General features: G+C 39.3%; 1 protein-coding gene across 1 annotated transcript in view; it reads left to right on the plus strand.

The window, feature by feature from the left end:
* Nucleotides 1–984: 984 nt before the first annotated feature.
* LOC148321036 (thrombospondin type-1 domain-containing protein 7A-like) overlaps nt 985–26,154 on the plus strand; it is a 71,985-nt gene continuing 46,815 nt past the window's right edge. The window contains exons 1-2 of the mRNA XM_088319044.1: nt 985–1,455; nt 21,036–22,161. Coding sequence (XP_088175170.1) covers nt 1,308–1,455; nt 21,036–22,161 — 1,274 coding nt within the window. The 5' untranslated portion in view covers nt 985–1,307. The remainder of the gene's footprint in view (nt 1,456–21,035; nt 22,162–26,154) is intronic.

A 26,154-nucleotide genomic window follows, 5' to 3' on the forward strand; every position in this document is an offset into this window, starting at 1 on the left:
GAACCCATTTTCAGGGATGCTTGGATTATAATTTCTTTGTTCATGAGAGGGAAGGGATCAAAATAAACACCTAGGATCTCAACACTTCATGTGATATACCCCTCAAAAGATTTGAATTTGTGTTGTCGTTCATATTTCATCTAGCTGTTTTGTAGCAATTGTTTGACCTTCAAAGGTAGAGGAAGCTGTTTTGAATTTCTGACATAATACACGTTTTTCCTCACCTGTGTTGAATCTGGGCCGATATTTTGCATTACAAAAATCTTATGGCACACCATCAAACAAAATGTCACTTTTTTGGCATTAAGTGCAGCAAAAAAACCTTTTGAAAATAGGTAAATGGAAAAGATAGAGCTGTGCATCTCTATGTTAGAGTGATTTATTATTTTTTTTTTTAGAATTTTGCTTATATTATATCAATACGTTCAAAAATTAAATACGTAAAGATTGTTTATTCGGAACTATTATGGTTTTATTATTATGTCTGCATTGCGTGATTTCTGTTTTGGTATTTCTTCCCATAATACCAGGGTATGCGCATGTGCAAGTTGATACCCAATGGCATTACGGGAAAAAAAATCCAAAATTATTCGCCTTTAGTACGTTCGAAAGTATTTGAAAATGAGTTCAAAAGGATTTAAATTTGTTTAAACTGGTGCTGTCAAAAGATTCATATTTTCTCATTAATTATTCTAAAAAAATGCATTAATCACATTTTTCAACAACTTTTTTGCGAAGCTTGAATAATATCTTGGAATTAATGAAAAATCATCAAATATGAAGAATATTTAATTCAAAGATTGTTCTAATTGCTTTCTTTGATTCTCGATTTTGGTTTGTTTGTGTGTTTGGGCTTGAGTGGATCTGAAAAGGAGGATGCGAGAGGAGGAGGGAGAGTAGAATGGGTGGGCGTGTGTGTGTATATATATGTGTAGAGAGAGAGAGAGAGAGAGAGAGAGAGAGAGGGAGAGGCAGGGAGGGAGGTGCTGCATCAACCCAGCATGCAGCAGCAGCAGCAGGCTGTCTTTGGGGATCTATTGTTCCTTGTGTTATTGGTGCCAAACATGATTCTCTCTCATTAAGGAGCCAAGAGCGAAAGAAGAGACGCGCAGGAGAGCAAGTGGAGTCGTCCGTCCAGCATCGAGCAGGATTACCTCTCCTTGGACAAACTGGGGTGGCCAAAAAAAGCAAAGCCTAAGAAGGCACACACACTTGAGTTCATCTTCACCTCGTGGCTTGGCTGCTTATTTTTCATCCCTCCTGACTGCATTTGGAAGTACGGTGCCTGCTGCGCAGTGGCGGTGGCCATGGGGCTGGCCAGCGGAGCTGCTGGAAAGCTGCGGGTGCTGAAAAGGGCACCCTTGCTGTGGAGGTTAGCGCTGCTCTTTCTCGCCGTCTGGGAACTGGACGCACAAGCAGTGGTGGGAATTAAACCCACGTATATTTGGCAAACAGGTATGTTTTGCGGTGGATGCGCTTCGGGTTTGGGGATGTTGCAAATGATTTGTTGACTACTGCTATATCAGTTTTTCTCAAATATTGATTGAGATTTTTTTGGGGTCATCACAAGTTGACAGAGCTGCTAAACTTAGTCGTAGTGCCAGCATTGAGCATATTTACCATGCACTTAAAGCAAACGTTCTCATCCTTTCGGAGGACCGACGTACACAAAGTTGTTTTTTTTTTAGTTTTCCTTCTTGTTATTCTGCAGGCATGATGCATCATAAGCTACTGTATCTGTTGTTTTATACATCGGATGTACTGCAATCCCTCGGGTCAATGACGCTCTGCCCCACAACTGGGGGACAGCAGTGGACAATGTTTGATATCTTTTGGCTGCACCTCTCCTCCGAAGGCAGCTGGGACTTCTCATCCTCGCGCTTCTATTGGAGTCATTCATCACAGTTTGACACGTGCGCAATCGGATGACAAATATAGTTGGCATTGTGACATAAGAGTAAAACAAACAAGGTGCAGGAGTGAACGTTTTGGTTTGGGGATGAGTGCCGGTTATTAAACATGAATGGATTTTTGTTTTGGGTATAGGAGGCTGGGACTGTTGTTTTGGGTGGTGCCTTGCACCACTCATGGCTCATTCACTGGGAGAGAGGAGCACATGGTCAGAGGGACACAATACAAATACATGCACCAGTGAGCAGAATGGAAAGGAATAAAGCATGGGGGAGGAGGATGGATCCCCTAACCCATGAGGATGGGAATGCCCCTTTGGGTGCAGCTGGATCTCAGCATTCCCCTTCACATTGGTCTAATCTCTCTCTGCGTTATGCTGGATCAATGTGCTGGTTTCAGCCCCCAATAGTACCAGCTGATCAATGCTGATAGTTCCAGTAATGTAGTTCAGCCGGCATTGGATCAATATAGGCTTTGAGTGGAGTCTTGAACAAAATCCATACTTGTTAATATTGTAATATGTGAGTAAAAATGTAAAGATTGTTCTTGTCGTAGTACCTTTTGTAATGTATTTCTGGGGAAAATATTTGGATCATCATTCACTCCTGTACATATTGGAATAATAAATACCGCGAAAGAACACTTAAAAGTGTCATATTGCTTCAGGTTTCTAAGTTGCTTAAAAATACATTGACCTTTATAGATCGTTGTGTGTGGAAAATTAATTATTTTTCAAAAGTTCTACTAGTGTGCGCTAGTCGTTCTTGACAGTACTGTACTGAATTGTCTTACAAGTGGGGACAAAAAGCCTAATTATAAACAATGATAAATTACCCATGGCAGTCCTAAAGATGAAGTGTGTGGCCACTATTTCGCAACAGTTCCGCGGTTCTGAATTACTTCTGTTTATCAAAAAGGCGTGGTGTAATGTGTCAATTAGGTAAAACCGTTTACAAAAAGCCAAAGCGAAATGGAATGTTTGGCAACCAGCAGGTCACTATATCCACTATAAAGACTTCATACGCGTACCCACAAATGCAGATTCAGAGATTTAGTGCTTAATTGTAAAAAGTCAGTTATAAACAAAGCATATGGGTAACACTTTGTCATAAGTACACACGAGTAAGCATTAACTAAGCATTTGTAAATACTGAAGTCATCATTTGTAAAGCACAGTCCCGACATGAATAATTATTTGTATATAGTTTGTAAATACTTCAAAGTGTTTTCATTTGTCATTTAGATAAATGGTTTTGACGGAACATAGGTGATGCTGAGATTCACTTCACATTAAAAACTGCAAAATCATTCAGTGTGCAACTGCATACTGTAAACTGTCAGAAAAAGAAAAGTATCAGGTGGCGATGACGGGTAACACTTTATAATAAGGTATTTACCAACTATATGCAAATCATCATTCATGTCAGAAACATACTTTAGAAATGATGTCTTCAGTATTTAGAAATGCTTAGTTAATGCTTATTACTGTGTACTTATTATAAAGTGTTACCAGCATATTTATTTTTATTTTCATTTTTTACTACTATTTGTGAGACTAAAGGAAGAAAAATGCACTAATCAATAACAGTGCCATAGATCACTTGCCATTGGAAACACCAACTGAGTAGCATTCACAAAGGTGTCCAACTCAAACAATTCACAAAACTAACAAACAAAAAGCAACCCTTGGATGCATCCTTCCGTTTCATTTAATCTTGTTTACAAGCTTCATTGTTCACACCGAATGCAAAGAAATGAGAATCCTGTCGTATTATGGGCTCTGCCTCCCTCTGAGTCGACACAGGGGAAGAGATTAAGGATACAGAAACCAGAGCAGATTGGCCAGACAAAGTTAACCTAGATATGGTATAGACATGCTTGTGTGTGTCTACTCTTGGCTTAAGCACATTGGCACTTGTCTTGGTCATTATGGTTTGGCGCATTGACAGGATCAAGTAACAGCACTCATGTGTTTTTTTTTTTTCTCTCATGTTGATCCATACTTGCATTTATTATGCATGTATTACCATATCTAGGAGATTGTGTTTCCCATTGGTACTTAAAAATATCCCTTTCGAAAACCTCCTTTGTATATTTTGTGTGTGTCACAAACGAGATACATCTGTCGCACCAGGACAATTTTGGGACGGGTTGTGTTGTGACGGCCCCTCTTGAGACTTCAGTTCTCAGCAGAGTGCAGAAGTGCCAAGGGAATGAGCTGAGGACTATATCAAATGCACAGAGGTAATATTAGCATTTAATCAATGTATTATTTGCTGACTCGCGACTCCTATGGTTGGTTTGAAACCAGCGTGAGGACAGTGTAATACATCGTTTACAACACTACACAAATAAATTTATTTGCGTCGCGGGTTTGTCACGTGTAATCTCTGCGTATATTGTGTTTTAGAGAGGATTAGTATGCATTGTCTCAGTATGAAACAGAAAAACATTCAGGATTAAAGTATGATCTCATTCCTCTCTAACTTTCTCACATCTTCTTATCTCAGCCGCCGAAATGCTTGAATGAATGAATCAGCATGATTTCTGAACGCAAAGAATCACACAGATGTTGGTCGTCATGGCCATTGCTTCGAGCCTCTTAGCTCAAAAGGCCAGCAGGTTAGAACCCGTGGCATGGAAATCCAGGTCAATTACAGCTGATCCCCCGATCAGGAGAGTAGAGGACATGCATAGTCGATTCAACGTTCAAATATGACTTTAAACGTGCAATATATTATGTGTATCGCAGATATGGATATTAATTGGGTCTATAATAATTCATCATCATACATCAATATTAATAATTTGCTGCCCAAATATTATGGTGGCGCAATTAAATTGCATTTATCACTAACCACATACCAACATGCAAAATATAAATCTTCAATCCATTAAAATTTGAAATCAGAATTTGTATTTGCTCTTACTTGGTGGTTCTTTAACTAACTAAATATAGCTACCGAGGCAACATCAGTCCTTCAAAGTTTACGATCTGCACAAAGTTTAAGCAATTGCTATACTGCAAGCCAATTGTTTTTCCTTTTCCTGGCCCAAAGTGTTACATGCACATTCTTAATCTAGGATAGCGCCAGAAGTACAAACATTATTGGACACCGAAAGGTAACTTTTTGCAAATCGTTGTTCTGAAATCACATAAAAAAGAATAATATATATATATATATATATATATATATATATATATATATATATATAGGCTATTCATATACAACATTATATTATAATAATGCATTCAAACAATGGTCCCGTATGCACTATAATCGTATCAGAATAATTCAAAACAAAAACGATCTTCCCATTGAGCCTCTGTAACAGATGATCTATTACTGTCGTCATCGACAAAAACTACCTCACGGCATATGCATCTAGTTCCATATAAGTGCATTCACAATATATTCAAGTGATAATTGTCTTGTGTGTCGTTGTCATGGTTATACAAATATGACATCACAATTTTCGGTGAAACATTGGGAAGGTAAATATCAAAGTTATCTTCATTGACAAGGGTGCTGACAAGATGTTTTGGTCTGCAGGTGTGAGTTAGTTGCTACCCACTGCTTCTGAGGGTGTCAAATGCAGAGAGTAGACTTTACTGCATATTTATTCTCCCTCTCTCTATTTTTTTTCACGTGCATAGCAGTAACCCGTTCACTAAAAAAAAAATATGACGAGATAAATACATTTGCAGTTTCTCTCAATGGAACCATCAAGCCCAACCCAAGTCTGCCCCAGCGCAAATTTTGGTGGGAACGGTTTTGTTAGGACTTAATTTCCCTTGACACTTTTCTGTGCGCTTTCACATCACTGAATAATACACTTTCATTTTTGTAAACGTGTGCGTGACAATGATCATGTTACATTCTGAGAACAAATGTTTCGAGCTTTTCTTTGCAAGAATCTCTTTGTCTGTGCAGACTTCGGTCTTCGCAACTTGCCAATTTCTTTGCGCGTTTCTAGCTTGCACTTTCTGCAACCTCACCAAGCTAATGCACTGCACTCTACTTCAATGTACTTTTATCTGATGACAAGGAGGATGTTAAAGTGCATTATTACCTAAAGCTTTATCCACAGCCGTTAAACACACTCAACATTTTTAGTGAACACGATATACTGTGGATTTTAAATAATGAAAAAAATATCGTTGATCATTTTAATTGCGCACTTTCGATGCTGGTGCAGCACAAATCCTTGTAGATCCTGAAAAGCATCACAATGCCTGATGTTCACTCTAGAGAGGAATAATGGAGCCTATTCACACACACAGCGAAACGTATCACTGCATTGTTCTCATTTGTGACAATGTTCAGTCACTTTGTTGTTGTCCCTCTTGTCCATGTGGCACATCCCCAATCATAGGGCCTCCTCTTTGTTCTTCCTTCATTGTCCTCATTGCCTCCTCCCACATTAGCATTAAAAATACACACGTGCACACAATGCCACCCCCACTCCACCACCCTTGTGGTAAATGACCCCTCAGCTTCGAACGGAGGAGGGTCTCAGAGGTGGAAAAGAAGGCGGGGTGGTGCTTGGAGGGTGGAATGGGATATTTTGTGTGTCATCTAAAAATCTGCGAGGTAAGTGAAGGTCATTGATTTGAACCGCAACAGTGACAGAATGCTGCACTTGTAATTTTCCTGAAAGATGCCAGAAATAGGGACAGACCTATTTAAAGCTGCATAGATTAAAATCTGGCATTTGATATGAGGAAAGGAAAAGATCTATGCGGCATTTTAGCCACTTTTAGAACAACACTCGTTTTATGGGACTATTTTAGTTCAATCAACCTTGTGCTTTTTGCTTTGTCATAGAACAGTTCTGTATTTGCACTAGTCATTCTGTGCATGACAATCAATTCTTTGGCTGGTCACGACAAAATTAGTGAATGGACTACTAGGTAGCAAGCAGCAGAGGTAATGTTGATTCAGTCTGTGATATTTATAAGTTCTAAACCACAAGTGTCAAACATAATTTTATGCGGCCCACTATAGTAAATCATGTACATACTTTCTATATCTTGCTGAATACTGTATTGTACAAAAAATGTAAATTGTCTTCACTTAGTTTTGCAAGCATTTATTTAGTACCAAAAGCCTTTGAAAATAAATTAAATAGTTGACCGTTTTCCTTGACTAAATAGATTTCCATTGATTTCTGTTCAAAAATTGATTTGACACTCCCCATAAAATGAAATCCTACAATGTAGGCTGTGACAAGAATTAGTTAAACACCCGCCATACCATTTAGGGCCCTATTTTCGTCCCCAGTGCAAGTCCAGCACAAAGGTAATCACGCAAATGGAGTTTTCTTACTTTCTTTTGAAAGACAGGCGTAGGTAGAAAGGAGCATTTGCGCCGTTGTGGGAAGGAACGTAGCGACTTGATTGCAATCCAATGGAAGCGGCTCCGCTCATTTCCTTTAAATTCAGTGCACAAGAGGGACGAGGGCTACATGGCAGAATGACTCGATGGAGTCCATCCAGTAGTTATTCATGATGACACTTGGCGATGATGAACAAACTGTTAAATTGATCGTTGATATATATCCTCTCATATACGAATTCCTTCTACTACAAGTTGTTCAAAAGCAAGGCTATTTGAAACATACTGGTGAGGTAGTGTTAGAGTTCGCGCTCTAAAAATAAATAAAAAACTATAATTAAAAGTAACCCTGCTCATGGCGTACACTGCAATTCACAGAGACAATCATTTCATGCTGCAACTTTAAACTACAGCTTCAGGAGGTTTGGAGGCCTGTTTCCGTTTTTAGTATTTACAGAATTGATGTAGAGCACGTATTCCACTTTTAACACATGAATCACAAGTGATTTTCAACCCATTTTGTTTTGAACACACTTGGTGAACATCAGACAGTGCAAGAACAGCTGTGATGAGTTGTATTGAAGTATAACGGGGGTGGGTGAAATTAGCTTTTTTCCCCTCAGTTTCAAGTGCCAAATTGCAGCCATTATTCTCTGCAGGTTTGTCAGAGCTTCATCCGGCTGCTCTTCTGCTCAGTGCATGTTTTGCAGGAAAAACTCACATAGATACAGTATGCATATGTTTATGAGTCAGATTCTTGAACTTTCTGCTGCTTGTTTTTAACTCAGGCATCTTTATTACTGCTGTTTTCCCATTTGGACATTTTATAACTTTTTTATAACCCTATAACGTTGACTTGAAACATGTCTCGCAAATGTCAAGACTGGCTGTGAAACCTTTCTCCGGTCATTGAGTGTATTGGTTTTGCCTCGTTACTTTCACTAAAAGGGTGAGGGGACGGGTTTTCCTAAACTATACTACAGTAACTAAGCGAGGCTAAATAATTGTGCGATATAGAAACAAGCGTTTCGAACATGTATACCTCGGAAAATATTGGATTCCAAGTACTGGTCGGACATGTGCAGCAGGCCAGAACACTGTTGTTGTGGTAAGCGTCCGTAGAATCTGTCACTCCACCTTGTTGTAACGTGTGCAGTTTTACTCTGTCACATATATCAAAGTTTTTCTGCTCACTTTGCTTTTGCCTAATAGAACTAGAAAGTAGTGTTTTTTTAAGTGTCAATGGCAGCATTTTGGTAAAAATTGACATCGGGGAGAATAAGTAAGGTCCTATAGTGTTGTTGGATTTAGTTGCCAAATATTTGCAAATTAAACCCTTAATTAACTAAATGGACTCAATGCGTGTTCGTCTTTATATTCAAGAAAGAAGATGTCAAATAAAGACTCAACAAATGAACCAAGTTTTGTTCCGATAATTTCAGTTTACTTCAGTTCAGGAAATAGTACAAGTCAGATATCTGGGCGGCTTTTCTTATCCTCACGAGGCCCTGCACCCGAAAATCACGCTTTCTATAATGTCCTCACATCCCCAGTAACGTAGGTTGAAATTGGTCGTCTTCGCTCTAATACAATCCTTCAGTGTACTTATTCTTGAAGGTTTTATGCCATTTTTTGGACAACATCAGATTTGTTGTATTAGCATTGCAATAAGGAAAGTCTTTACAGTAGAACCCTTCATGCTAAATGTCCCCGAGGGTGTAGTATTAAAAAAAAAAAAAAATCCAAATTGTCGCAAAATGGATGCTTCTCTTGGTCAAAACTGTGGCGTCGGCTGTTTTTGTTTGTATTTATTCCTTGCTGTCCTGGTACGTGCATCTATCTGCTAGTGACTTAAATTCACTGTTAGTAGACTAACAGTTATGCTACGTTCAGACCGTCCATGATACGCCAATTGTCTCGCCCGTGTTTCCTTATAAGAGATGGAATATTGTCAAAACTTTACTGATCCCACCAAGCTGTGAAAGACATCTGTAATGTCCTGGCACATGATTGGAAAACAAACACCAGATGTCCCTGTGTGCCCACGGTTCCTGTCGAAGTCACTTGTGTAGATTGGTGTTTCTCAAACTTTATTGAGCCAAGGCACGGATTTCACATTAGAATAAATGCCAGTGCACACCACCAAACAAAAACATCCTAAAAAGTACATACACAGGTTTCTTATGTAGCCTGTCATGTGGAATACCATTACATTTATCTGCCTGTCGCAATAAGTTGCTAGCATAGCCAGTTGGACAAAAATACATTATTTTCAGTAATCTAGTGGACCAGTTAAGTGAATTGATGATCTCGCAAGTGGGTCATTAATTTTAAGTAAATTTAAAAAGTTACTAGTAATGAAAATGTTTCTGTTGACTCTTAGCTGTAGTTAGTCTACACCAGTCATTCTCAAATAACGATGACAGTGGAAGATTGTGTGACCCCCTGAGAACACGTTTTTGTTTTTGCCGTATACTATATTAAAGTGTAATTACACATCCTCGACAGTACGTGGCAGTGGCGCTCTCATTGTCAGAGAGTGCGCCAAGTGTTGAGGGGGAGCAATATATTTTGTGATTCCTTAGTGGAACAAAAAAAAAAAAATTGAGAATCCCTGGTCTGCATGTGGATTTTAGATTTTTGAAGCATACGAAGTAATCAACCAACATTGAGGGGGGGGGGGTGACAAAGAACAAAATGACTGAAATTACAACTTTAACTTTTTGTGTTGCATGGTTGAAAAGGGGTTAAAAGTTAGAATTCAGCATCCGATTATTCAAGTTAATCTTAGTTTCATGTAAAATTGGCCTCTCTTTAGTTTTCTTTGAGTTGCTCGAGAAATTAACGGATTGTTATAACAATAGTGGTAGAATACCAGGTTGTGTGGTTGGTATTATGTGGTTGAGCGATTAGTAGTCCTACTCTAGTATATAAACCCTTGTTTTCCTCTGGCTAACTCATGTTCCCGGGAAGCTTTATGAGATCCAGTGAACGTGCAGGAGGATTGGCCTAAGCAGCATTAAGAGCTTTTCATCAAGGTGTTTCTTCCTCTTCTTGTCCTCCTCTATTAGCACTTGCCTTCAGCAAAACCACCATCCGACATATGATCTGAAAGTATAGTGTAACCAATTTAGCAGTGTCTAAGTAAGATCTCTATAAATCATTTAGAATTTAAATTGGTCGATGTGGATTACTAACGGGAAAAAAAAATCTTATAGAGCCACAAACTGTATTTGAGCAACATGTATGTGAATATATATAGCAAAATCGAATTTAAGAAAAATAATTTATATTAATTCTATCACTTGAACTACACAAATCAAAGTTATTATTTGTTTTAGTTAATTAATAATAAAAGTGCGACAAGACTAAAATCAACACCATAGAACATGTATTCTGTTCCATTACGTTACACTGTTTTATTGAAAAAAATTATTTATGTTAAGTGCGTCTTATTTTTCTTCTTTTTTATAAAAACAAGGCCCAACAAAGCACATTCACTGGAAGTGAAGTGAAATCCCCACAAGACTCTTAAAAAATACGTTACCTAACTTAGTTACTTTTAGCAGAAAGTAATCAGGAACTTAACTAAGTTACTTTATTAGGGTAACTGTAGCAACATTGATCGTATCATATAATAGTCATAAATTATCTTTACCACATGACCCCATTATGATTGCATATAAAATATCATTTTGATCGTATTATATATATATATATATATATAAAACAAAACAATTGCTTACAACAAATATGGTGAGAAAAACGTCACATACAACCTCCAAAACTCTGAGAATTGCTGCACCACTTACTTCACCCCTTCTGTGTCAATGCCAATCGCACAAAGCAGCGAGACACAGGAAAAGGTTGGGAAAAGGGACACCAAAGGGGCCGCCATTCAAACTTGGACCGATTATGCTGTAAATTAGTGATGATTGTGGATCTGGAGTGACATTTGCGGTGCATTTGATTCACACCACTGGTCAGGAAAATACAAATGGCCTGCAAGTTATGCTGAATTATTGGCACACACTTTGTTTATCACACCCCACATCAACACACAAAACACTGTTTGTTTTAATACGCACTCAGATCGTTAAGGCTGCGCTTCTGTTGTCGGCACGATTCAGCCTGGCCGTTATAACCTCTCTCCACGGGAAATGTGTTTGATCCACTTCCTCAAAATACTGTAGGATTAGCTACTTTCTTGGGCTATGGGCAACCAGCAATTTTTGACCTCGGCAAGTACAAGCTGTACACTCTGCAGTTCAAACTGCGTCAGAGATACATACAATTATAAGAATGTAAATAAAATCACTCACTGAACGTTGGCATAAATCATTACAGAGCGTATAGTGCGAAGCGCTTTCCAATCCCAAAAATAGTGTCACTATGTGACGACAGTCATTGTAATGGTGCAAGGGTGAGTGACGTTTTGAATCATCTTAGTGAAAAAAAACAATTAAAAATGACTTAACCGCGGTCGCTGGAACAACTTGTTACAGTTTCCTGTCGATAAACACATTATTCTGATTACATTTTTTTAATTGGATTTATTTCATGAATTAAAAGTTGAGTGATAATACATGTACATTGGAGTGCAAGCTAAGCAGCCTAATAAAAAAAACATTGTCACAGATGGAAGAATATGGCTCATAATGTGGCTGTTAAAATGATGGGGTGTTAGCACTACAATTATGTAATTGCCCAGAATTGCAAAAGCATGGCATATACTTGCATTGTATACCCCAGGCGTGGGCAAACTACGGCCTGGGGGCCACATGCGGCCCGCTAAACGTTTTAATCCGACCCGCCGAACTTGAAAAAAATTAAATGAATGAACCTTGTTAATGTTTTATTTTCTAAATACCGTGGTGTGTCAAAAATTTTGTTGTAATGCTTTTAAAATAAATATATTTTTTTTCTCTGAGGAGGTGAGGTTACCAAAACACTCCATCGATCTGCTTCTGGTCCGGCCCCTCTGTCAAATTTTAAAACCCATTGTGGCCCGCCAATCAAAATGTTGGCCCACCCCTGGTACTATATCCTAATGTAATTGGCCTTAAAGGGGAAGTCAACACCCAAAATATTCTTTGCAATAAAAAAGTTTTATGCATCTTAACTAGTACAAACACACACACAACACATATTGCTGAGAATACACTTTGCCTGGTATTGCTGCAGGAAAGGACAACAAGAGTGTGGAAAAACGTATGAGATTTACAAGGTAGCGGTGGGGGGTGTTATAGGTAATCAGTGTGTGCGTGTGTTTGTGCGCATGTGAGTTGTGAGAGTATAATTGCGCTTGTGTACAAGAATGAGACTGTCAGTCAAGGTGTGAGCGATGAGGTGTCAGGATGAGTTATTGCAGTTGGTATCAGCTCGACTCCACGGGGTTCTCTTCCTCAACAGTCATTCTATTGTTGCTTATGGGAATGCTTACAGTATGTTTTATATAAAGGCTTCCGTTTGTTTTTATAACATCAATTAGAATTAAATGCAAAAATACATGTTATGTTTATTTACTTTGTGATCACATGCAGGAGTCATATGGAAAATTAAAAAAAATTATCATCACTGTCATAGATGTAGCATAATAATTATTTTTTTCATTATTATTGTGGTTGCTGTTGAGATTTACCCTGCTGGCAGAGATTAAAATGCAGACTAATGCAGATTTTTAAGGAATAACTGGGAAAGTGTTAACTCTGAAAACTAATACCAATAAGCCACCAAAATCAATTTGATGGCCATATTTTAGTTAGGATTTTAAAAACTGTACGACATTAAGTTTGGGGCCAACGACTTCAATAATTTACAGGCTTCCCATTTTTAATTTTTTTTAGCCAAACGCTGATTGACTATTTGTGCATATTGATGGTAGAAAATTATTTAAAGTAGCTCCAAAATGTAATCAAAATATTTGAGATCCGGTGCTGCATATTGTCTATCCTATCTATTGCCATCCAAACAAATTAAGGGCTTAAATTAACTCTTTTTCCGGTTGGTCAACTTTTTATTGGGAATTTTGATTTTCTGATACACCACTAATGAAGATTTTTATTTTCTGCCTATTTCAGTCCTTTAATTTAGAGCAGTTTTTGTCTGGACCCGCACAAGTCCACCAACACCGACACTTCAGTATTATGGCTTGCAATGTGTTTTCTCATCATATGCCGGTGTTTTGGGTAATATTTTATAAACTCTCATCTGTTTATCAATTTGACACAGTCATGATAAAAAAATAAATAAAATACAGGATTGCGTTCCTATTTTATGTATGTATTTATTTATTTTTTTTTACAAAAGAGGCAGACAATAACTTCAAAGTTGAGTATGATCGGGAAATTATAATTCATCTGCATAGACATCTCTTTCTATATGGAAGAAATGAAATAGAAGTGGTTTTACTAATATATCCGATCGGGCTTTACTTATCTTCAATTTCCATCCATCCCCCACACTCACCTCAACAAAGACATCCCTTAGTGCCACAGTACCCCATCTGCTCACTCTTCTGTAATTAGCCTAAAAAGGAGCATTTGGTGCAGAAACATAGGGTCACTTGCTCATTGTACAAAAACATCTCCCTTCTTCGATTTGATATTGTTTGCATATGATCTTTCATTTACTTGAGAAGTATCCATGAATCTGAATTTGAACCATCATATCAAGCCACCCTTTGTCATTTGAGACAATTACGAGGCTCGGGAATATTAGATGACCATTATAGTGCGACCAAGACTGCAGTAAATCGGAGTGTATGGATGGTTTCCAACCTTGGCTCAACCAGACCTTACTTAATCGATTTTCCCCACTTTACGTGATCCTTTTCTTCAGGTGTGAACGCGATCATTTTGGTGCTGACAAAATCAGTTCAGTTACGCTAAGAAAGCCATCTGACGTTGATCAGGATATTTTATTGTCAGACCAATACAGGAATAGTTATATCAGGATTTGCACCCCTGCTGGACAAGAGATCGACTGTGAAATGCACATTAACGCAGACTATGTTGGTATCTTACATTTATTCTGTCCATAGAGGTTATGAACAGAATCAGTGACAAAGGACAGCCTTGGCAGAATCCAACACTGACTTGAAACAAATCCGACTTACTGCTGGCAATGTGAAACAAAGTTTGTCACTGGACCTATCAGCCAATAACAGGGTCTCCAGTACTACATACTACCAGGGCACCCCACCACAGGAGGGACATGGTTGAACGCCTCCCACAAGTCCTCAAAGCGCATGTAGATTGGTCAGGCGAGCTCCCATCCACCAGTGTAGAAAGTGTAGAACTAGCCCACTGTTCAATGACACCGCAAGAAACCATATTGCCCATCCTGAATTTTGACTGATCCTCATGTCCAACAATCCCAGACCTCAGGAAAGCTTAGCTGTGTGATTCCCTCAACCCACCCCCAAGTTGGAACATACCTTTTGGTCCACTTTCTTAAACCTGGTATTCCATCACTTTCTCCAATGACCATACACAATTTAGCAACCAAAACAGCCAAACAATATCCAGAGCCTTGAGATGCTCCGAGCAGATCTCAACAAACCCCGGGACGGTGCAACCAAGGAGCTTTTCAAACACCTCGGAAACCTCAACCCCAGATGTAGGATAGCCCACCTCAGTTTCCAATCTCTGCTCCCTAATAGAAAGAAGCGTTGTTGGAATTTTGTCGTCAAAGTGGCTCCTCACTGACTCACAATGTCCAAAGTCAAGGTCAGCAGTTCATCAACACCATCACCACTATAAACAGTCGTATGGGTCACCGCTTCACCTTGCCGAGACATCCGATGGTGGTCCGGAATTTATTTGTAGCCATCCAGAAGTCGTTCTCCATGATCACACCACAATCCACCCAAGTTATTGCCTCAGTGCCCGCCAAAGCAGGACCTGAATCCCAAAAAGGCCTGAAAGAACCCCCTTTCAGACACCTCAGGCAAGCAAACCAACCATTCCAAACTATTTAACCCTTATTGGCCCTCTCTATTAAGATAGATCACATACTGCAGGCAATACTACAGTTATACGTTGACCTGATTTTTACCAGGACTTGAGTTAACTAGCAACAACCTGTGACTTAACTTGATTTGGCTTGCCCAGGGAAAATGACTTGGGACCTATTTGCGACGTAAAAATAAAAAAATCCAACCTGATACTAGAAAATTGCATGAGTGTGACTTGATCCAAACGCTGCTTGTTACATATTCTTTATTATGAAGTGTTTTGATTTATTTAGAATCACTACAATGTTTGACAAATCAGGGCCATGGGGTTATACAAGAGAAAGCTGAATCAGTGAAGCATCCACACACATCATTAGATTTCACATACAATCATAAAGAACACTTCTATTGTGTGTGTGCGCTTGTGTGTGCGATCACACTTCCCCCACATTTCAGCATGTAGCTTCTAATGAAGAACACAGGACTGTCTGAGTAAGTCAAATCGCGTTAATTTTGCATTATAAAACATAAGCATGCAACCTCTCTTCCACAAAGGACTGTGTTTAGTCAAATGATTCGCAGACATATCTCGGGTGATAGCAACACCACACGGCATATAGCATTTCATTAGTGTTCCCATGCATGCGCCATCCAGGAACAACACAGTCTCATCCCAGCATTGAATAATTCATCAGTTACAGTTTGCTGCCAGACATTGATTCGAGCGAGAGACAATTTAGAGCGGGCCGGTACAGGGAGTGAGAATTGGTAGAAATACTCCAGCAATAATGTTTTCATTTCTGTCACTTTCCACCCTCAGTGGTGCTCTCCAGTGAGAGAGATATCATCAGCGACATTGATTTGCAACAAAAAACACCTTCCTCGCTGCTTTTCATTGCGGTTCGCGGTTTCATAATAGAGTTTTGGACAAGAAGCAGTCATCTTGCACAAGGGGGTTATATGTACGGTATGTTGTGATGTAAAATGGATGCATTATGTGACGCAAATGACACTTTTGCCCAACAATAAGATAATGCATGATGCTATAATCACCAGCAGAAGACGATTGGATTTGACAACTGCAGTCAAATGGGTTCTGATCCACCGAGCAAAAGCTTTAAGGCATGAATTTGAGTGTGTGCGTGTGTGACGAAAAGTTTAAAATTGCACTCAACCTCTTGATCCTAAAACTGCTCATGATACTAATGCACTTTCTAATCGGACTGGTTCCATTCCCGTGCTCCAACATTTACCTTCATGTTTATCCAAATGTGTCCCTTGGTTTAGTTCATTGCAATGATAGCCTGAATTACAAATATTAGGTCGTCATAAAAATGTGACAAGAAGGTATAAAGAAAATTGTATAGAGGACGAGGCTATTAATATTTATTTCAAAGATCAGCATTCGAGGCAGCGTTCCAATTATCTGTTCAATCCCAGATAATGGCTGATCCTGTTCTTATCTTGTAGAAAGCTTTAATGAGATCCTCTCGCTGTGCAAATACAGTAACAACTAAGTACTAACTTAAAATGACCACCGCTTCCTCTTCAGGATCTTCTTTAACCACAATGACACTCGTTTATTTTCTCCTCTGAGTTTTATGTTTCTGTTTTCACACAAGTTATGGAAAAATGTCAAAAAAATATATAATGAAGTGAAGAAAGCCTACACGGCCGAAATATATCAACATAAGCAAAGTGCAACCAGTTAAGAATCTGTTCCGATTTTTTGGTAATTTCAATTCCATATAATGCAGTTCATTTCTTATATATAGTTTAATTATATTGTAATTTTAGTTTATTTGTTAGAATCCTCAAGTACCGAAGAGCAAGACATAACTGAACGTCATTCCCTGTTTTACGCTCTAGGTCATTTAGCGTAAAAGGCCCGATTACAATCAACCATTTACAATCACATTTATGCCTTCTGACAATTTGGAGTATTCAATTCATCTAAGAAGCATTTTTTTGGCACGTGGAAAGAAACCAGAGTACGTACTCAAAAACATCCTGCAGACTCCGCAGTGTTGTATGTTTGGACCTAGATGTGGCCTCAAGATTTCTAAATCTTAGTGTGCCATAAGGTGCATAGTGTGTACTGTAAATAAAGAGAAGTTGTCAATGAGTGATGTTGACTCCCTCAACTACCCTTTCCATCCTCTTCCTGTCCTTTGTCTCATATTGCATCACTTCCAGTGACATTCAGCCTGGACCACCCTCATACCAACCCCCGCCATGTCAACCTTTGTCAGCCCTCGGGTTTCCCTTTTCCATGTGTAAAAAAAAAAAATCCCTTCTTTATTATTGCTCATATTTAAAAAAAAAAAAACATTATAACATGAGTCTTCACTCTTGAGTCTCAGCTCAAGAGGTCCGGCACTTTGACTCTCATTGCAAGGCTGCATTTATGCAATCTGGTTCTTCAAGAGGAAGAAAATGTAATATATAGCAATTTTTTAATTTCACCTCGAAGATTAAATTAAATGAAAATTGAATTGAAAATCTTCATCTTCTATTGCAGGAAAATACACATATACCATTAGTCTGCTTGCATTTGTTCAAAAAAAGGAACCTCTGAGGTATTCTCTGATTGACAATATCGCAGATGCACAAGCACCATTCCTCCCTGGCTCCATAAGTCCCCCCCCCCACACCCCCGCCCCCCCGCACACCCACCCACTCATTTTCTAGTTTCACCAGTCAATCCGAGGCATCCGCCCGTCAATTATACCCCTCCCCTACTGTTCTGGTTAAAGCTTACCTTCCGTCTTTGGACACCTTGATCACACACAAATCCTTCAACTCTGGAAATATTCAGATATCTCTCCAAATTGCAGCTATTAGCCCAATACAGAAAAATAAAAGGTGCAGAGTCGAATAATTTCAATAACGTTGACCTAAATTGTTGTTGTCCATTTTTATTACAATAATATGTTCTTGTGTTTGTGGAATATGGATTAAGCAGAAAGATTCAGCCGTTTGTATATATATATATATATCTTTCAGAAATCCTTGAAATAACCATCCCCCCAGCTCCATTGTCACCTCACCTCCAAAAATCAATGTGAAAAATTCCAGGCTTGTTTCCACACTCTTCATACCATCAGAACAGCTCTCATAAAAATCCCGACTTCCACTTGGCAGCTGACTCTTTAAGCCTGCAAGCCAAACACGGTTTTTCATGTGCGATGCATTTGATGTGAATCTTTTCAAGAACTGATAAAACCCGTCTTTGTCAGGTGTGAAATATAAGAAGTCAATCATTACTATCTCAAGAACACACTCTTTTATTTAAAAAGGACAACAAAAGACAATCACAAAAGTTGTGATTGACAAAACGCTCAAATCTTATGTTGCTGATTTCACAGCCAATTTTATTTATTTTGTTTCGTGTGTGTCAACTGCCGGTCAGGCAATGTCTTTAAATAAACCACTCTACATTAGTCCAGTTGTGGAGCCGTAGTTACCCAGTATGAATTGCGGAGTGGCAGCCTACAACTATCTCGATATTTGCATAAAAAAATGTGAGTAGTAGTACAAAGTAGGCTGAAAAAAAAGTTCCACTAAACTATAGATTGTTTCATTACTTGCCAACTTTGATAACCAACGAGCATTTTTTTTTCATGCCCAATTGAATTATCAATCAATTAATTCAAAAAATTCGACACAATTCAAAGAAATGGTTGTCATATTTGGACTCAGCAGCTCAGAAATCATTCAAATATATTTGGCACACCCAAAAAAAAGTTGTCCAGCGTAATAAAGGATCAGTGCACCGTATTATACACAAGTATTGAGAGAAAAAAACGGCAAAAGGATGCTGAAATTGTAATTGTGTCAGGTTGTGGTGGAGGTTGAAGAACAAAAAAGCACGGAAGCAAGGCAGGGGAAACTTAAGGAGTATTTAATTAAAACACACAAAAGTACAAAACAACTGGAAGTGTTTCACTCTGTTCTGTTTTCTCATACAGAGTGGACGATTAAAGCATTGACTCGCTTACTTCTCTTTTATTAACTTCTTAACTTTTGCAGTACAGTACGTTACTTCAGTCTGTTGACATAGGGAAAACGTCACTTCCTCTTTCTCCCGTGCGTCACTGTTATCCGCCCCCTAAGCAACATAACATAACTAACAATAATATTGTTACAGGAAGCACCAAAACGCAATAAAGCGAGACATGACATTAAAATGGATGTCTGACAAGGACAGCCAACAAAGGCAATGCATCAACAAGAACAGGGAACTAAATACAAACAAATTGACGAGACAACGAGGATCACCTGGACAAGACACAAAGGCTTGCAAGGACTTGATTGGTTAACACTGGGGCTTGGGAAGACGCGGGTGTACACGGTGAACATGACGAGACAAACCCAACACAAGAAAAAAAACATGAAACTAAATACGAAACAAAAAAACACAAATACAGAACATGAAAAATTGAGGTCAGTTGTGTTCAATACATAAGGGCAATGATATCAGCAGAGGCTACTTTATTACTGGTGATATTGGGAGAGAAATAATGTAAGGCACACTCGAGTCTTGTTTATTGTGCAAGTTGTCTGCTTCCTGATCTCAGATTTTATTGCTTTGTTTTTTTTTTTGTTAAAGGCTTGTTGATCACACTTAAATCAATCATAACAAATTTTATTATCGCAAAAGGATTACACAAGTAGTAAATGCAAAATGCAGATTCTAGATGATATTTTTTGAAAAATAAATTCTAAACCTTTCTGTCCCTATGTTAGAAAGTAATTACCACATACACATACATACATATTTATATACTTAAAGTATTTTTAGTTTAACCGTGATAGTGACAGCCTCTGGAAAATGCTCCATTTGAGATGGCAGCTGTGTCTCATGTCCATTGCAGTTTGTGGCTCCTTCTATTGATCTGCATTCATTTTGACCTTCTGCTTGAAGCCACAGGCTGATTCAGCCTACTGGTTCTCTTGACATTTTCACTATAACTCAGTTTTATTGAGTGAAGCCATAGAACTCCAATATAGCTGCTGACTTCTTACCGTGAATACAATGAATTGCTCATCTGGTTGCAGGTCCATGACTATTGCTTTAAATGTCATTAACACAACAGAACTGTCAAGATGGTTGCCTGGCAATTCATCTATTGTATTCAGGTCACGAATCTATGTCTAGATGGCTGAGGGAATGCTTGAATAAAAAATATTTGGCTTGTTTCCTCAGCAAAGAAGAAAGCATCAAATTAAGTGATAAATAGAACACAATGCAAAGTCATAGACACATTTTATGTTATTATATAAATGGAATGACAATATGGATTGTATTCTATCCACTCAATCCAACACAAAAAAAATATGAACATTTTATCAGTGTGCGTTGCAACAAAAGGACCCGGCGTAATTATTCTCTATGTAAGCAATTCCTCACATCATTAGATTCCTTGCTGCTTTTGCACTGATTAATTTATTCATCTTTGTGCATATGCTACTCTTCCTAACAAAGGCTTTGTGCTGAAATGTTGTGCTGATACATTACCATTAATAGTATTCTCATAAAACCGTGAAAAAAGGCATTAAAATATTGAAAGGGACTGATTTGGTCGTAATGGCGCAAGAGCAACATTCATATACTCGGAAGCTAAAAAATGCTGCCATCATCCAATCGTTTGAAGGAACATTATAAAAAAAAAAAAGACATCAATGATAGTTGACTGAGACAAACCTACCTGTTCTCTTTTAACACAATAGCTAATTATTTTATAGCAATTAAAATGTTGATTTTCCAGACTATTCTCCCATGAAAGCCAACCGTGATATTTCTGACATTTTCTGTCCTCCTTCAGGTTCATGGGGTCGATGCATGGGCAGTGAGTGTGGCCCAGGAGGTAGCCAAAGCAGAGCGGTATGGTGCGCTCACTCCGAAGGTTGGACCACTCTACAAACAAACTGTGACCAGGCAGAACGGCCGAACAACCAACAAAGCTGCTTTCGTGTCTGTGACTGGCACAAAGACCAATATGACTGGCAACTGGGTGCGTGGAACCAATGCGTTCCTGTGTCAATGCGCAGCGCAGGGGTGCAACGGCCCACTGTGTGCACTCGGGGAGAGGAGGGGATACAAACCCGTGAGGTGGGTTGTGTCCAGAAAGTGAATGGAGAGCCAGCAGAAGATGCAATCTGTGAATACTTTGAACCCAAGCCCCGTCTCGAGCAGGCCTGTCTCATCCCTTGTCCTCAAGATTGTGTGTTGTCGGAGTTCAGTCCGTGGACACCCTGTTCTAAGACTTGTGGGATGGGCTTGCAGAACAGAATTCGCATCGTTCTTGCGCCGCCATTATTTGACGGGGCAGCCTGTTTAAACCTGACAGAGTTTCAAACATGCCAACCGGGACCGTGCGAGGGCGAGGAGAGCCTATACAGTGTGCGGGTTGGATCATGGGGTGCCTGCTCTGTGCCAATCTCAAGACAGGCCAGACAAGCTACCAAACCAACTGGTGAGACAGAAACACCTTCAAAAGAAAGTGGTAAACCGCCCAAAAATGAGGGAAAAAAACAATCCAGAAGAGTGAACAAACAGAGCCGAGAGGGTGACAAACAGTCCAAAGAGGAGGACACGAGGTCCATCCAGGGTGATGAACTTCCCAGAGACGGTGACAAACCACAAAAATCCAACAGGAAATTAGGCAAGGTGAACAGAAAACCTGACAGATCATCCCATCAGGCAGACCGGCCCAAACGACAGAGAAAGGCTAAAAACAAAGAAAAACGAGAGAAAATCAGAGAGAAAGTCAGAGAAAGGCTGAGGGAAAGAAAAAAGTTAAAGGATCCCGAGACCCAAGAACTCATCAAAAAGAAACGTAACAGGAATCGTCAGAACCGCCCTGGAGGAAAGTTCTGGGATTTGCAAATTGGCTCCCAGACAAGAGAAGTCACCTGTGTGCACAAGAGCGGGAGTGTTGAAGGTCTCAGGTAAGAGTTTTATCCTACAGTATATTATATAATTTATTCTATAATGACAAAATTTAATGCTGATTCTTTTTAGAACGTGGGATATTGTACTGTGTATTGTTTCATCATCCCTTTCCTCATTTATTATCCTTTGCCTCGCTTTCTCTGCTGTCTCAACCTAATCCATACAGGCAATTGACTGCGGGTTCTCTTTGACCTTCTAGCTAGAGGGAATTTATTCATATTTGGGCCAAAGTTCTTTGGTTTGGTTAAATGTGTGAGTCCTCTGGGCTATATGTAACGTAGCTTTCGAGAAAATGTGTTGTGAATTGGCGAAATACATCTAAATTGGATCAAATCAAATTACATAAGGATTGTAATTACCACGGATGTAATCCATCTATTAATGATGTGTTAATGTAGTTTGAGACATTAGCCATTGTGCAAGCTTCAAGATCCAAACAGGCATCCATCTTGTTAATTGGATTGTGCTTGACCATAGATGGCTTTAGGCTAAAGGCGAGGTGAATCTTGGACGGGTCACTAGCCAATCACAGGGTACGCTTTAACAACCATTCACAGTCACATCTAGGCCAATTGCAAGCAGGGGTCATATTTTTGTAAAAAAAAATAAATTCCTGTTTTATTTCATTATCGTAATTTTCTGAGACTCCCACCTACCTGGGCATAATTAGCCCGTACAGACTTAAAAAAAATAAAGAAAACTAAATCACAAAAAAAAAAAAAAATAAATACTCTGTAACTCATTATAATCATATGGTTGTATTTACTCAAGTGTCAAACTCTCAAATAGGCTTTGTCTAATAGCCAGCCGATACTTCCGCCTAGAAAAGCAGTTGTGTAGGTTGAGGCTTAACCGTTGAGCCTACTTTAGCTGCCTTTCGTAATGAGGTATCTCACATTACAAATTGACGCGTTTCTGTTGTCTCGTAATCTAAAATGCTAAATCCGGTGCCATGTTACGTCGAACACACTGTAGAAACAGATGTGATATAATAGTGTAATAAACTGCGTTGTGTTTTATTGTTGTCGGTTGCTATTGAGGTACTTTAATGAGAATTCATGTTATGGTACCTACCTTAAATGTTTCTATTTCTGTGTTCTTGAACGCATCACTTGATTGCGTGGGTTGGAACCAGAGGAAGGACAGCAGTGGATCAAGCAAACAAAAGTGTGTGTGCTCGTCATGATTAATCAGGATTTTTTGGTTGGCTACGTAATGTAATTAGTAATCGAACCAAAAGAACAATGGTTTTCCCTTTTTTCTCACTCACCGTCTAGCTTTTTCTAAACATTTTACAAAATCGGCAGTCAGTGACAAGGAGCCTGTATCAAGTATTTATTAAGTTTATTGTACTACATATTAAAGACATGCCATGTATTGTATTTTAATTCTTGTTTAAAATAATTTTTCTTCAGATTATCTCATTCACTCCCATTGACGGATATAGACGCCCAAAAGTATATTTATTTTACCTGGACTAGCTTTGAATCTGATTTTACTTCTGCATACACTAGACATCCTTTAATGTCCATCCAAAGATAAACTTACAGTAGTATTTTTTTTTTCTTTCTATCTCCAGTGAGTTGAATATCCACACAGTCTTTGTTAGGAGGTGAAATGGCCTCGTTCTGTCTGTCAGGACTTGTTCTGCTTTAATAGAGGCCACTGAGCAATAAAAATTGCTCCCTTTGAAAATCAAGACATACAATGCATTTTCCTTATTAACAAAAAAGACAAGGTCAGAAGACAACATTCATCGTCAAATTAAAACGCTTGTCGTAGTCCAGTGTCAAAATGTTGTAATGATCAGGTTACAGACTCAGATAATTATACATCGTGTTATATTCATCCCAAAAAACGGACTTGTATCACAATTGTCTGATTTATTGAAAAGAAAATCAGAAAATATTTACTTACATTTATTTAACAAATATTTATTTACATTTACACATCCCAAAATCAAAATTTAAAATAATAATAATAGCCAGGCAAGGGTAACTTAAAGGGAATTTAATTAACGAAATAATAGGGCAAACAAGGTACAGTGGAACCTCGGTTTTCGAATGACTCACAGTTCGAACAAATCGGAGTCCGAGCAAAAAATTCGAGAAATTCTTGCTTCGTAGTTCGAACAAAAATCGGAGTTCGAACGCCGGTACGACGCGTGAGTGCGTACGCGAGGGTGGGATGCTGAGCGGCGTACGGGTGTAGATCACTCTCTTCGTGACCAACTGTTGTCGCGTGCGGATGTGCTGCGTTTTGCTCTCGCGTTTTATTTAGGTGTACGAAGTGTTTTAGCCCCTTATCTGTCATGACCCGTGTCGGTCATGTCAGGTCTTTTGTTTGTTTTTGTCACGTCCCGTTTCAGTCATGCCATGTCTTTGTTTTGTTGTCCCAGCTGAGTGGGGGCGTTTCCTCCAGCGCTCGTTCCCTTCCCGTGTCATCATGGCTGGAGAGACGCGCCCACCAGCCACACACCGGTTCCTCATCAGTCACGCAGCTGTGTCACATTGACTGTTAATTACCCGGACTACTTAAGCGCTCAGGACCGACGACTTGTTGTCGGAACATTGCTTCTTTAGCTTGAATGTCACGGTCGCTCCCTGATCTCGTTCTCGTTCTCGTTCACACTCATAGAGATTTATCACTGTCCCTGTTTCCTCGTCAGTTTTGTTCAGCCTAGTCGCGTTTAGTTCCTCTTTCGTTATTTTGCACTTTGTCACGTTTGTTTGTTTTCCCCAGCACCTGGTTTGCCCTCTTAAGTTCACTCATTAAATTCCTCTTAAATTACCCTTGCCTGGCTTCCCTGCATTTTGGGTCCTCCTCCTTCACCTCGCTACGAGTGCCCCCTGACGTAATCATGCCTCCAAAGAAAGTCAGTGCAAGCAGCAAAGGAATGATTTCGGTGTTCGAACAAATTGCTTTTCGAACAGGGTTCTGGAACGGATTATGGTCGAGAACCGAGGTTCCACTGTACTAGGAAAAACAAACGTATCAAAGTGCAAAACAACGAAGACGAACAAAACGCGACTGGACAGAACTTGGCTGCCAGGATGGCCGAGTGGTCTAAGGCGCCGCGTTCAGGACCCAGTCTCCCCAGGAGACCTGGGTTTGAATCTCGAATTTCCCCATTGTGGGACTAATAAAGGGAATATTATTATTATTATTATTATTATTATTAACTAAACTTGACTAGGAAACAGGGACAGGAACCAGGGATAAGAGACAGTAGTGATGGGTCCAGCGACACTGAGGCGTCGATGCGCGCGCCGAGCTTCCAGGGCAAACCCCGTGTCGGTGCGCGTACCGCTTTAAGAATGTCACGTGACCACTCCCAGAATCGTGTCGACACAGCGGTCGCGCGCCAAACTGTGTTCATAAGGAAGCGCATCTGTCAACAAGATGGACGCTCAAAACAAGCATCGAGTTATTGGCGCGTTACATTGCGTTAAATATCCGCAAGATGGAAGACGTCACTGTTGATGCGCACTCAGAGGTGCAGCGCTATATGTCAGCAGGACACGTTGCACGTACGGAAGACCCGCTCTTATACTGGAAGTCCATGGAGGCGACGTTCCCTCACCTATTTATATTAGCCACACAGGCGTTGTGCACACCGGCCTCTTCAGTGCCTTGTGAGAGGATCTTCTCAAAAGCGGGGGAAATTGCCTCAAAAAAAGAAATAGACTGAATCACAAAACGCTGTAGAAACAATTTTTTTTTAATAAAAATCTTTAATTATAATGAGTCCATTGTCATTCACAACACTTTTACTTGGGCATTCAGACAGATGTTCTCTTAATTTATCAACTGCGTCTCGAATATCAAAGATTTTTTTTATGAAATTGCGTGTATGTAAAAATCATGTGAAAGCAAATGCCTAATCAGAATCAGAAATCCCTTTGTCATTGTACTCAAGTGTGCAACGAGATTAGAGAGCTCCCCTCTCCAGTGCAATACAACAATAATTCAGTTAAATATATAAATTA

This window comes from Idiotropiscis lumnitzeri, chromosome 16, assembly GCF_059441095.1.
Source record: "Idiotropiscis lumnitzeri isolate Australia: NSW breed Sydney's pygmy pipehorse chromosome 16, RoL_Ilum_1.0, whole genome shotgun sequence".
Lineage (NCBI taxonomy): Eukaryota > Metazoa > Chordata > Actinopteri > Syngnathiformes > Syngnathidae > Idiotropiscis > Idiotropiscis lumnitzeri.